Raw genomic sequence first — 14309 nt, 5'->3', positions numbered from 1 at the left:
CCACTAAGGCCACTAGCACCACCCCGGCTTCATCCCTAAGGTCCCAGAGCCAGCAGGTGGCAGCACAGAGATTCAGTCTGAATGGACATCCTGCTTGGTTCCCACGGCCCCCTAATAGGGTGGCCTCCCCTCTGCTAGGACCCCAGCCACCCCCTCCCACCACGCAGCCCACAGCTCAGCACAGAGCGAGCGACAGCCAGCCAGCGGCAGGGCGTGCGTGCCTGGGAGACTCCATTCACTCACACCCGGACACACTGCCTTCTCCAGTGCAACTCCTGTCAAAGCTTTATTTGCTGTTTCCGCAGTCTGGATGCCACATCTCTGTACATGCAAAGGTCACCTCGATTCCTCGCAGCCGGCCAGTTCCCCAGCTGCTCCTCTGTGCATAGGAAAGCTGTTTGCAATTACAAAATAGAAAAGCACTTAAGACATCCAATACCCTGTGAGGTCCACGGAGCCCCCACGTATTTTTGTTTAACATTAAAAATAGAGGTTTTTTTTTTTCCCCATGACTTCTCAGTCGTACGCTTAGGGGTTCTTTCTGGGACTGGACAAAGTGCCTCTGGTTCAGAGTTCCGACAGCTTGTGGATTCCTAAGGCAAGGACGCTGGATTTTCCCACACACAGAACTCAAGTGTGTTTTTTCTGTCATGACTCAAGTCAAGGGACTGAGCAAAAAAGTTAGGAAAATATATACCGTATTTATATAGAGGCATTTATATAATTTCCACCTCCCCTTGTCTGGAGGATGCCAACCATCCGAAGTGCAGGAATTCCAGGGGAGTGGTGTGAAGTAGGAAACAACACAGTAGAAAATATCTTCTCTTACACAATATATTACTTCCGTGAGCCCCCTCTGTGCGGGATCTGTAAGGCCGTGTGGCGTGAGATCATTAAAAAACTCAAGTTCTCCTGTAGGCAGCAGTATCACGTTCTGCTGGCGTGGACACCATGGGGGCTGTCGAGGGACTGCTGGTGCCCGAGCCGTGGAAGCGACGCGACAGCGCGGGTGCTGACGTCCAGGGCCCTGTGACCGAAGACCTCGGGCGACACCCTGGCTTTCTGCCCCACTCTCTTTCAACAGGAGCCAATCCAGACGGCAGAAAATTCTAGAAGGGGATGGGTGCCGAGGGAGACGCAGAGTGGTGAAGATTCAGCCCACGTGTGCTTGCGGCTTTCTTTGTGGCTCCAGCTTCCAACGCCTTGGCCTGCCTGGAATTCCAGCGTCGCACACATGCTACAGAGGCCGAGCCCAGGGGAGAGCCCCTGTGACACCCGGAGCGGGTCCTGCCTGCTCCCAGTGGCTCCCTCCTACCCCCACGGGATGGCTGCTTTCACGTTCTCACACGTGGCAGGGGGGGAAGGCACATTCCAGGCTACCCCACAGCTCTCCATCACCATAGGGACTGCCCCCAGCTTAAGCGTCCAGACTGGGGGGGGGGGGATGCATTGTTAGCTCTGTAATTACCCAGTACCCAAGGTCACCTGGGGGCATCACGGTGAAAAATTGCCAAGTGCAAGAAGACCGCATTAGGATTTTCCCAAATCCGCGGTTCAGTCTCTAAGGCTGCAGAACCCTGGCTTCTGCCCATCTCTGTCCTCGCTCCTTTGCAATAACCTGACATTGGCTCACTCCTGGGGATGCACCAAGGAAAACTCATTTGCCTAAACCCACGTGCCTTGGTCTATCCTCCTGAATCCTGAAGCTGGGGCTGCTGGGGGGGGAGGGAGAGAGAGAGGGAGAGGGAGAGAGAGAGGAGAGGAGAGGAGAGAGGAGAGGAGAGAGGAGAGTGAGTGAGAGAGAGAGAGAGAGAGAGAGAGAGAGAGAGAGAGAGAGGGAGAGAGAGATCGTGCATACATAAGAGTTTGCCTTTTGCATAAGATTCTCATTTGTGGAGATGAAAGCTCCAGGGTGGGGGTGGGACAATTGACGTGATGGGGCCCAGATGATTAAGGCATATTAAGTCCATTTAAAAGGAGACATTTTCCCAAGGGGGCTCCAGACAAATCTAAGAATGCTTAGCCCCAAAGAGCTCACCCAGTGTAGAATGAGGAGAAAGAAGGAACCTATCTGACCAGCTATCTACAAAGGCCCCAGAGCGTCAGGGGCTGCTAACGTCACTGCACTGAGCACAAGCAGGAGGCACCCGTGTGCAGATGGCCACTCCTGACCCTGGGATCGTCTGCTCTGTGTGGCTGGAGGGGACGAGGGTGCGAAACATAAAAGGAGGTAAGGACTAAAGACCTTCGGGACTTTCCCCAGTCAGGTTCAAGGGGTGGACCCGATGCATCCTGATTTGCTTGGAATGAAATCTGTATATCCCATCAAGGTGTGAGGGGCTCAGCAGAACACCTGCAGGTTAATTTCTCCAGGCAGGTTTCTTTTTCTATCAGGGTACTTGGAGGCTTCAGAGTCTGCACAGCGGGGTATCAAGGTGCTCCAAAGTAGGCTTCACCCATGGCCCCGGATGGACTGAAGGGGCCTTTTCCACTAGAATGATGGAAAAGCAGCAGCCACAAAAAGAAGTCAGGGTTCCAATAGTGAGGTGCATGTTCAGTGAGGGGGGGGGGAGCCCACTGATTCAAAAAGACACTACCTCGAAAAGGTGACAAACATGACCTGATCTTTTTAAGATCAGTAAGCAACAGAAGCGGTTCCTGAGAACTGACTGGCTACTAGGGGGATGAAGAGAACACAGAGTTTTCCCCAAAGCAGGAACAACACATCCCCCTACAGATGCTGGCAGTCCAGATGCAGGCCCCATCCTGGGACAGCGGCCAGCTAGCAGCCATCAGTAGCCAAAGCTGAGCCAACAGGACTCAGGTCCCAAGGCTGCTGTCCCTGGTGCTGAACACCAGCTCCTCTGTGGATGTACAAGTGTGGGAGAACCTGGAGGGACCCAGGATTGCTCTCCACCCCTCAGCTCAAGACAAGAGGCAGCAAAGGGAGATGCGTGCAGGGTGGGGGAGAAAGATGAGATCGGTTAGACAAATAAGGAGGAGGGAGACAGGTCTGACACCATTTGCAAATAACGAATCTACCAAGAAAAACCTCTACCTCTAGGGAAGTCAGCGAGGGGGACACTCGGGCCCCCTCCTCTCCCAGACAAGCCTGTGTTGGATGTGGATCTACAGGGAAACTCAGCCGAGGGCCCCTCAGCAAGCATGTGCTGCCCTACGATCTGTTGGGGGTTATCACCCCTGGGTGTCTCCTGACAAGGTTGGCTCAGGCTCTATGGCAACTGCAGGCACAGCAGAGGCCAAGTACAGCCAGGCTGTCTGCTGCTGCTGCAGGGGGCTCCAGGAGAGGGGACTGGCGCTGAGGATTTCCAGAGAGAAGGGCAGAGCGGAGGGTGTCGGGAGCCCTCCGAGGTCTTGGAGGGTCCCGGGAAGGATATTGACAACAGTAGGAAAAACAAAAAACAAGGTAAGGCAAGGCTTGCACTTCGTCATTCATCACCAGCATCCAGCATTCCGGGTCCTGTGTCCCAGGATGGGGCGGGGAGGGGGGTTCCCTCCAGCAAGATGACCACTTGGACCAAGAAAAGCAGAGCTGGGGCAGGGGCGAGGCGTGACTGAACAGGAAGTATCCCTCACTCATGCACTTGTTCCGAGGTGGACCTGCAACGGCTTAGGCCAGGCTGCGTTCAAGACCAGACCAGAGCGGAAGATTCGAGGGCAGGTCTGACGTCTGAGGGCCGTGGGCACCTCCAGTCGGGCTGTAGTTTATGGACCCTCGAGGCCTAAAGAAGCCAGAGGTCAGATGAAAAGAAACCAGGGAAACAGACACAAAGCTGGGCTGGGGGCTGAGAGAGTCTGAAGGGTCCGGGTACTTGGAAACTACGGATGCACCTGCCTTCCTGCCTTCGATATAAACACATACACAGCCCAAGGTCGAAGAGGATGGCCTGAATCATTGCTGGATCACCTTCGAAAGCACACCAAAGTGACACACAAATGACTTGAGTTCAGCTACGCACGCACGCGGCCCCCACCAGAAGGAGAAATACACTTAAAAGAATCGGGGGCAGGGGATGTGGTGTCTGCTGATCCCTTGAGGGGAAGAACGGACTGGTCAAACAGAGCAATCAGAAATGGCACCCCGTGGGGGGCGCCTCCACCAGCCCCAGCAGGAAGCGAGCGGTGTCATGTTCCTGGGAGACAGCCTTGCTGAACATCGCCGGGCCCTGGGCTCAAACAGGAGCGGTCACGATTCGGGTGGGTTGTTTTCCTCCCCCCACCCCCAGAACTGGAGGGGATGAAGCAGCCTCCTGCGGTGTCCCTGGAGCAGGGGAAGGGGTCTCAAGTGAGTCGAGATGCAAACGTTCTCATCGGGGGCGAGGCCACCGGCGCCCGTGTCTGGCCGGCGGGGCTTCGTTCCCAGCTGGAGGTGCCGTGTGGGGCAGGGAGCAGGTGCTTGTGGAGGGCGGGCCTTCCTGTCCAGATCCACGGAGAACCTGCTGAGGGCGGGGGGCTCCACCCGTCGGGGAGGGCCCAGGCACGTAAGCGTGGTGCAGGAAGGGTGGCAGCTCGGCCTGGTTGGTGAGTTTTGACACTTAAGGCTTCTGTTAGTCAGATGTGACATGGTCTCGGCCTGCAGAGGAAGGGACAGTGCTGTGTCAGAGGTGGGCACGGGTGGCCTCACTCTCCCCACCCCCAGGCCCTCCAGCCTGTGCTGATCTCCCCCAAGACAGCCATGCCCACGTGCCAAGGGCCAGGGTAAGGACGTCTCAGGGGAGAGGTGGGCTGTAGGGAGCTTGATGCAATGCATCAACTGGAAACTTAGGGTCAGGTCAGGGTCCCTGGCTCTGCATCCATGGAGCCAACCAATCTTGAATGGAAAATATTTAGAATGAAGAACTGTGTCTGCATCAGAGCTGTAGGGTTTTGTGGTCATTGTGCCCTAGACAATATGGTATAACACTTATCTACATCGCATTTGCACTGTATTAGACATTGTAAGTCATGTTGGGATGACTTAGAGTGTAAAAGAGTGTTGGGAGCCACTGGGTTGGTTTCCCTGTATAGGCCTCTGTTTAGATTAACCTTCAACTACAAATCACTAGAAAGCCCTGTTTGTACAGATCACTGATGTGGTTGGCACTTGGCCTTCTGGCTTCGGCGCCCCCTGACCTCACGACCTCTTGTATCTTGATAAGAGTATTTGGTGGCTGTAAAACCCCGCGGTAACTGCCCTTGTCAAACTGATGTGGATTTAAAACTCCTGTAAAACCATTCCTTCGACCTATGTTGTAAGAGGACCCCTGCTTGCCCTCGACTGCCACAATCCTTGCCTTGTACCCTAGAAGCCGCCTCCTTCTCCAATAAAGTGAGACCTTGATCAGAATACTGCCTTGGTCTCCCTTCTCGTGTCTGGTTTGTCTCTCCATTCAGGTCTGCCCTCCTCGTGTCCTAGTTAATTACCCCGCGGGCCGGGGCAAAAGAGGATTGTGGAGGTTATGTGCAAATGCTACCCTCTTTTATACAAGGGACTTGGGCATCCTGGAGTCTGGTTATCTGTGTGGAAGAAGGGGGCCCTGGAACCACCCCTTGCTGATACTAATGGGCGACTACATTTCCAAGTCATTCTTTTTTTGAGAGACAGAGAGAGAGGGAATCTCTACCCACTGGTTCACTCTCCAAACGCCCACAGCAACCAGGCTGGGCCATGTCAAAGCCAGGAGCCAGGAACTCAGTCCGGGTCTCCCAGGTGAGTGGCAGGGGCCCAACTCCTTGAGCCATCACTGCTGCTTCCTGGGGGCCACATAAGCAGGAAGCTGGCGTCAGAAGCCGCAGCCCAGTACTGGCCCAGGTACTCTGACACGGGATATGGGCATCTTAACCACCAGGCCAAACTGTCACCTCCGACTCGTTTTTTGATTACACAGGATGTACGTGAACATGTAACGGCCGAAACATTTCAGGTCAGGCTAAACTCCCATGTCTGTTTTTTATTTTATTTAGTGAAAATTTTTTTATATTTGTTTTAAAAGTATACATTTTATTTCTCTGAAAGGTAGAGAGAGAGAGAGAATCTTCCATCTGCTAGTTCACTCCCCAAATGCCTACAACAACCAGGACTGGGCCAAGATGAAGCCAGGAGCCTGGAACTCCATCCGGGTCCTCACGTGGGTGCAGGGACCCAGGTACTTGAGCCGTCAGGGTCCACGTGGGGTGCACGTGGCCCAAGTGGCATCTTAACCGCCGTGCCGTGCGCTCGCCCCACTCTGTCATTTTAGAAAAGAGAACTGAGATGCAGCAGCAAAGGCAGGCCCGGGGCGCGAGACCAGGGCCCGGGCTGTCTGCCCCTCTGCCCAGTGCCCGTTCCGCCCACCGCACATGGCCCAGCTGTCTGCCAGTGAAACCGAATCATCACCAGTCCCTTGGGAGGAACGCAGCACGCCCCGCCCCCGCCCCTCCCTTTCTAGAGCCTTCCCCTCCTCCAGGCACAGCTCCCAAGTCTCCAGCCCGGGCCTGGGCCCCCCGGTGTCCCCAGCGGAGCCCCTCATACCTGGTCAAGCTTGATTGTCATACAGGCTTTGCCTCTTCTTGGATTTCAGCTCCCTTAGCCACTGCGGGGAGGGCTCCTCCGAGCTGAAAGCACAGAGCCGGGGAGAGTCAGCTGTGAGCAGTACTGGGGGTCCCTGCGGGTGGGGCTGTGAGCCCCCCGGCCCTCCACCCACCAGGCCAGGGCTGGGCTGAACCGGGCACTCACAGGTGGCCAAGATGCCTGCTCCCGTGGTCGACAAGAAAGATGCGGAAGTCAGCCACGGCGTTCCACAGTGGGGAAGGCTCAGTAAACCTGTTTGTCCACCCCCACTCTGCTGGCCCGGGAGCCCCTCTGAACGCCTTCCTGCCTACAGTTTGCTAATGAGCCCTTCGACTGCCTCCAACGGAGGAGCGGACCATGGGCCTGAGAGGACCGGCTTTAACTTTGCCGGGTGTGGGTCAGCTGCGGCTCTAAACTGGAAACAGCCACCCACCGCTGACACCTAATCGGAGGCCCACTGTGTTCCAATAAAGCTTTATTTACAAAGCCACACAGTGGCTGTCGTCTCCTGCATTAGAGCCCCAGTGGCACAGGTAATCCCCGGGCCCCTGTGCTGCAGGCACCCATAAGAAGCAGGGGCAGGCGTCTGGGTGGTGGTTAAGATGCTGTTGGGACGCCCGAATCTCACATCAGAGCGCCTGGGTTCAAGTCCTGGCTCCGCCACCAAGTCCAGCTTCCTGCGCACGTGCACCCTGGGAGGCCGCAGGTGGTGGTTTGAGTACTTGGGTCCCTGCCACTCACACAGAAGGCCCAGGCTGGGTTCTCTGCCCCTGGCGTCAGCCCAGTCCAGTTCTGGCCACTGAAGGCATTGGGAGAATGGCATGTGGGACAGGGGCCCTCCCTGTCTGTGTCTCACTGATGTAAGACACAAAACAGAAAGAAGCCCCTCTCCCCTCAGTGAGCGTGTCCTCCCATTCAGTCCCACACAGGGGCGTCGGGCAGGTGCATGGCTTGCTTCTGCCTCCCCAATGCCCAGAGGGCTGGGACGAGGGCACCCGTGTCGCAGACAAGGAGACAGGCTCAGCGTGACCCAGTGACTTTCCCCAGCTCACACAGCTCTGGGGCCACCTCACCACCAGACTGTGTAGCCCCTGCTCCTCCCCCGGACCCCAGCTGCTGAGACGCCGCGGGGAGGGGGCAGGAGCCATGTGTGTGCACCCCCAGCCAGGCCAGCAGCAGCTGTCCCCACCGAGGGCGGCTGCCCGTGCTGCCCTGCCCTCACTCTGCCTGGCTGCAGCCTTTGATCCACCTGCCGGGGTCTCCTGAGCCTCCTCAGACAAAACGGGGGCGGGGGGAGGAGGAGGAGTGAGAGTGCCTCAGTTTCCCCACCAGTGCAGGGAGGGCCAGACAGGAGCAGTAATGTTCCCATGGAGCCTGATTTCCTGTATAGGGGCCGGCGAGCGGGCAGAGGAGAAGCCGTCGGCCCCATCCCAGGTCTCCAGCCCGCCTCTTAGAGACTGGGGGGTCACAAGGCTGATAATTAGGGTTTTTAAGAGGCTGGAAGTCTCTGCCCACCTCTCAAGCATGGGAGCCCCCTGGAAGAAGACCCTGAGCTTGGAAGGGGAGGAGCCCCCGCCCCCGAGGCTGCTCACCTGTCATCCTTCTCCATGCTGGAGGGCAGCACTCGGCTGCCCAGCACCCCCGGCTGGAAGGGGGTCTTGGGGGTCTTGGGCTGGGGGGCCCAGCTGGGGGTCTCGCCGGGACCATCAGACACCTCGGGCCTCTTGTGCAGCTGAGCCTAGGGAGAGAGGAGAGAGGAGAGTCGAGTATGTAAGGGCCTCCTGAAGGGGAAGGGTCACATCTGGTGACCCCATCGGGCTGCAGCCGACTTGGGCAGAGAAAAACCAGAGGCCGTGCTGGCGATCCAAGCCCCTGACACGCCCAAGGTCAGCCGTCTCCTGTGACGGACAGAAAGCCACTCTGTGTGGCGTTCCCAGGGCCCACTGCCTGTCTACCTCCCTGACAGCCCTCCGCCCTGCAGCTGAGCCCCATCCCTGTGGCCAAACAGAAACCTCTGAGGGCCCCAGGTTCCCACTGGAAAGCAGCAGAGAGCCTGGCTGTGAACCCGCGTTGGAGGGCATTGCTGGGAGCACAATGAGTTCAGATGTATATAGAGTGCCTGGGGGGCCGAGGGGCCAGCGGTGGCTGGTGGCATTCGTGTCCCATCACCAGCTTCCTCACCAGGCTGACTGTTCCCGCATGCTCACCAGGCCCCGGGGGACGGTGCCCTGTGTAAGGAACGTGGCACCTGTCTGCTCACTCCACGTGCACAAGACCCTCCGGGGAGGTGGGGACTGGCCCACCCATCCCACAGAGGCAGCCCGGAGTTCAAGGGCTGAGCGTTTGGCCCAGAGTCACGCAGTTTTCCAGGTCGGTGCTTAGCCTAGCAGTTAGCACAATGGCTCAGATGCCTGCATCTCATAGCACAGAGCGCCAGGGTTCAGTTCCCGGCTCGGGCCTGACTCCAGCTTCCTGCTAGTGTGGACCCTCGGAGGCCGCAGGTGATGGCTCCATGGGTTCAGTTTCCATGACCCACACGGGAGACTTGGAGCTCTCCGCTTCGGCCAGGCCCAGCCCTCCCTGACGACCACAGGCACTTGCAAAGAAAAGAACTGGGGTTCAGCCCTTGTCTGCCGGGCTCCCAGCTCCCGCGCTGCTTCCAGAACAAGGCCCGCTGCCTCCTTCGGTCGGAGGGGAGCCCCGAGCGCTGCCAGCGGCAGAGCGACCACAGCAGGAGCCTGAGTTAGAGGCAAAGGAGGGCCAGGGCCTGGCTTTCACGGGGCGCATTGCATTCAAGCTGTGCGCAGTCCCTCAGGGATCCCCCAGGGGGCGCCTCCATCACCACAGCCTGTCCTCTGCCTCCCTGGCAGGCTGCCTCCTAAGATCATTTCGTCCTGATGCTTTAAAAAAGCCAAAGCCAGAAAGCAGCTGGAAAACGCGCGCACGAGGGGCCTGAAGCGGATTCAGAGCCGGGCGTGCACCGGCTCCTTATTTACCCAGGTTTTGGTCTTGCTGGGGGTGAGACAAGAGGCCCAACCCCATCAGAGGTTTCAGTGGCCTGCGAGGATATCTAGGACTGACACCACACAAATGACCTTCATTTCTGCTGCCTTCATTTCTCCTTCAGCAAAATGAGACAAGAGTGACCTCGGGGGCTGGCGCTGTGGCATAGCCGGCATAGCCGGTAAAGCCTCCACCTGCCGCACTGGCATCCCATATGGGTGCCAGTTCAAGTCCCAGCTGCTCCAATTCCCATCCAGCTCTCTGCTATGGCCTGGAAAAGCAGTAGAAGATGGCCCAAGTGCTTGGGCTCCTGAACCCACGTGGGAGACCTGGAAGAAGCTCCTGGCTCCTTCCGGAATGGCACAGCTCTGGCCATTGTAGCCATTTGGGGAGTGAACCAGCGATGAAGACTGCCCCCCCACTTCTCTCTCTCTGACTCTGCCACTCTGTGATTCTGCCTCTCTGTAATTCTGCGTTTCAAATAAATAAATCTTTTTTTAAAAATGACCTTGGGCAGTTTGCTGGGGACATACAGCATGTCTGCAGGTACCTGACGCCTGGCGCAGAGCAGGGGCATGCACGGCCCCTCCTTTGTCTACATTCGGTCCCTTCCCATCCCAGCACTACAGGATAAGCCCCCAGAAGCCTAGAACAGGGAGCGGGAAGGTGGCTCAGCCCTTCCCCCAAGATCCCGTAATCTGGTCAAGAGTAGAGTGTGTCGCGACTCAGTGCTGGCTTCTCATGTCAACTGACACTGAAACCACCACTTCCGGCACCCAACTCCACTTCCTGCACCCACCTCTATTTCCTGCACCTGCCTCCACTTCTTGCACCCGCCTCCACTTCCTGCACCCACCTCCACTTCCTGCACCCGCCTCTACTTCCTGCACCCGCCTCTACTTCCTGCGTCCACCACCACTTCCTGCACCCACCTCTACTTCCTATGCCCACCTCCACTTCCTGCACCCACCTCTACTTCCTGTGCCCACCTCCACTTCCTGCACCCACCTCTACTTCCTGTGCCCACCTCTACTTCCTGCACCCACCTCCACTTCCTGCACCCGCCTCTACTTCCTGCACCCACCTCTACTTCCTGTACCCACCTCCACTTCCTGTGCCCACCTCTACTTCCTGCACCTGCCTCCACTTCCTGCACCTGCCTCCACTTCCTGTGCCCACCTCTACTTCCTGCACCCACCTCTACTTCCTGCACCCGCCTCTACTTCCTGCACCTGCCTCCACTTCCTGTGCCCACCTCTACTTCCTGCGCCCACCTCTACTTCCTGCACCCGCCTCTACTTCCTGCGCCCACCTCCACTTCCTGCACCCGCCTCTACTTCCTGCGCCCACCTCCACTTCCTGCACCTGCCTCTACTTCCTGTACCCACCTCCACTTCCTGCACCAGCCTCCACTTCCTGCACCCGCCTCTACTTCCTGTACGCACCTCCACTTCCTGCACCCACCTCTACTTCCTGCGCCCACCACCACTTCCTGCACCCACCTCTACTTCCTGTGCCCACCTCCACTTCCTGCACCCGCCTCTACTTCCTGTGCCCACCTCTAATTCCTGCACCTGCCTCCACTTCCTGCACCCGCCTCTACTTCCTGCACCTGCCTCCACTTCCTGCACCTGCCCTCTTTCACTTCCTGCGCCTACCATCACTTCCTGCACACCCCTACTTCCTGTGCCCACCTCCACTTCCTACACTCAGTTCCACTTTCTGTGCCCAGTGTTGCCTCCTATGCCTACCATTACTTCCTGTGCCTAACTTCACTTCCTGTACCTAACTTCATTTCCTGCATGCTTCCACTTCCTGCTCCCACTTCCACTGCCTACACTTAGTTCCATTTTCTGTGCCCAGTATTGCTTCCTGTGCCTATCATCACTTCCTGTGCCTACCATCACTTCCTGCACGCCTCCATTTCCTGAGCCTACCACTTCCTGTGCCCACCTCCATTTCCTGAGCCTACCACTTCCTGTACCCACCTCCACTTCCTGAGCCTACCACTTCCTGCGCCCACCTCCACTTCCTGTGCCCACCACTTCCTGCACCCACCTCTACTTCCTGCACCCACCTCCACTTCCTGCGCCCACCTCCACTTCCTGTGCCCACCACTTCCTGCACCCACCTCTACTTCCGGCACCCACCTCCACTTCCTGCGCCCACCTCCACTTCCTGCGCCCACCACCACTTCCTGCACCCACCTCCACTTCCTGTGCCCACCACTTCCTGTGCCCACCACTTCCTGCGCCCACCTCCACTTCCTGTGCCCACCTCCACTTCCTGCACCCACCTCCACTTCCTGTGCCCACCACTTCCTGTGCCCACCACTTCCTGTGCCCACCACTTCCTGCACCCGCCTCCACTTCCTGCGCCCACCTCCACTTCCTGTGCCCACCACTTCCTACACCCACCTCTACTTCCGGCACCCACCTCCACTTCCTGCGCCCACCTCCACTTCCTGCGCCCACCACCACTTCCTGCACCCACCTCCACTTCCTGTGCCCACCACTTCCTGTGCCCACCACTTCCTGCGCCCACCTCCACTTCCTGTGCCCACCTCCACTTCCTGCGCCCACCTCCACTTCCTGCACCCACCTCCACTTCCTGCACCCACCTCCACTTCCTGCACCCACCTCTACTTCCTGCGCCCACCTCCACTTCCTGTGCCCACCTCCACTTCCCACACCTACCTTCCTAGCAGCCTGACTCCTCAAGGGTCTCAGGATGCCACAGTGGTTCCCTCCTGCTTCCCTGACTCCCAGCACTGGGTGCCTACAATGGATGATTGGCCCCATTTCACAGCCGGGTCCACTGAGGCCCAGCTATGAGACCGCACAGAGCCGCAGAGGAAGGGGAGGGGGTCCCTCTGCAGCCGCAGCTGGGGAGCAGCCCAGGTACAGGCGAGAGCTGCGGTACCTTCAGCACTGCTGGATCCACCCCTGGGAACATGGGCATTCTCTGAGGGCGGCTGACAGGCATCCTCTCGGCCCTGGGCGGCTTCTCCTCCTCCTCGTCGGACTCCTCCCTCCGGGGCGATTTCTCTTCTGTCGCAAAGAAAAGGGCCCTAGAGTCACTGGCCGCTGCCACTCAGGGCGGTCCTGTGTGCCAGCTGCTTTGCACACGGCACCTCCTGTGCACCCCGCCACAGCCCAGCACGACATCACAGGCCCATCTTACAGACGGGGCCGTGCAGGTGCCTGCCGTCACAACCGCTCTTCCTCACAGCTCGGCCTCTTGCCAGAGATGTTGAAAAGAGGCAGGGGGGCCGGCGCCGCGGCTCACTGGGCTAATCCCCCGCCTGCGGTGCCAGCACACCCGGTTCTAGTCCCGGTCGGGGCGCCGGATTCTGTCCCGGTTGCCCCTCTTCTAGGCCAGCTCTCTGCTGTGGCCCAGGAGTGCAGTGGAGGATGGCCCAAGTGCTTGGGCCCTGCACCCCATGGGAGACCAGGAGAGGCACCTGGCTCCTGCCTTCGGATCAGCGTGGTGCACCGGCCGCAGCGGCCATTGGAGGGTGAACCAACGGCAAAGGAAGACCTTTCTCTCTGTCTCTCTCTCTCTCACTGTCCACTCTGCCTGTCAAAAAAAAAAAAAAAAAAAAAAAGAAAAAGAAAGAAAAAAAGAAAAGAAAAGAGGCAGGGTGGTTTACTCCTAGGGAGGGCTCAGACAGAGCCACCCAAGCCGGGGAACCAGCAGACAGACAAAGTGCAGGGCCCACGTTCTCAGCGCAGGGATCTTCATGAGCATCACTGGAGGGCTGCCCAAGGGGAAACTGGACAACGGAACACCTGACTCCAGCCCTCCAGGAGTGGAGGGAGAGGCACTGCATGGACGGGAGAGGGGCTGGTCCCCGAGGTGTGGACGCTCACACGGACGGGGCATAGGGCTGGTCCCTGAGGTGTGGACGCTCGCATGGTTGGGGCACAGGGCTGGTCCTCTGGAGTCCCCAGGCTCAGCAGGGAGCTGGCTATTGCTCAGAAAGTGTAACTCCCAGCATCCCCTGGGCCCTGGCTGACTCATCGAGGCTGATGGGAGCCCATGGAGCTGCTGCCATGCCCCGTGGGGGATTTGTGTGCCTTTGTCCCTGAATCATCCTCACTCGCTCCAAGGAGCTTGGGGAGCTTGGTTCAGAAAACCAAGAAAATGTGCAAGGAAAGCATCACTAGGGCACTTGGCATTTCCTTGAGAAAGAGAAACGCCAGGGTCAGTGCTGTGGCATAGCCAGTAAAGCCACCACCTGCAGTGCCGGCATCCCATATGGGTGCCGGTTCGAGTCCTGGCTGCTCCACTTCCTATCCAGCTCTGGGAAAGCAGTAGAAGATGGTCCAAGTCCTTGGGACCCTGCACCCATGTAGAAAGACCTGGAAGAAGCTCCTGGCTCCTGGTTTCAGATCAGCACAGCTTCGGCCATTGCAGCTAATTGGGGAGTGAACCAGCGGATGGAAGACCTCTCTCTCTCTCTCTCTCTCTGCCTCTCTGTGTAACTCTGACTTTCAAATAAATAAATCTTAAAAAAAAAAAAAAAAAAGGAGAGAAATGCCACGGGGCAGGGGAACAATAACCCTCCATGCATTTGTTTAAGGTACTTGGTCAGAGGCAAAGCCCCTTACCCAGCTCAGAGCCAGGTCTGACATCCAACTGGGGGCCACGTCAGACCCCACAAGTGAACAAAGGCACCTGTGGTATCCGTGTATGCAGAGGCTGGGGCGGTCAGCCACTGGTTTCTGTTACAGGAAGAGATTCTTCTTCTTAC

General features: G+C 57.9%; 1 protein-coding gene across 4 annotated transcripts in view; it reads right to left on the bottom strand.

Annotated features, from left to right (window-relative positions):
• Window positions 1-267: 267 nt before the first annotated feature.
• The window catches only part of KIAA1671 (KIAA1671 ortholog), a 193052-nt gene continuing 179010 nt past the window's right edge, over window positions 268-14309 (bottom strand). For all 4 annotated transcript variants that reach the window (XM_062182721.1, XM_062182724.1, XM_062182723.1 and 1 more), the window contains 4 exons: window positions 12476-12603; window positions 8143-8288; window positions 6512-6594; window positions 268-4594 (listed from right to left, as the gene is read on the bottom strand). In XM_062182721.1, coding sequence (XP_062038705.1) covers window positions 6516-6594; window positions 8143-8288; window positions 12476-12603 — 353 coding nt within the window. In that variant the 3' untranslated portion in view covers window positions 268-4594; window positions 6512-6515. The remainder of the gene's footprint in view (window positions 4595-6511; window positions 6595-8142; window positions 8289-12475; window positions 12604-14309) is intronic.

Source organism: Lepus europaeus, chromosome 23 (assembly GCF_033115175.1).
Source record: "Lepus europaeus isolate LE1 chromosome 23, mLepTim1.pri, whole genome shotgun sequence".
In the NCBI taxonomy this organism is placed as follows: Eukaryota; Metazoa; Chordata; class Mammalia; order Lagomorpha; family Leporidae; genus Lepus; species Lepus europaeus.
This window is presented reverse-complemented; position numbering and strand designations above follow the sequence as displayed.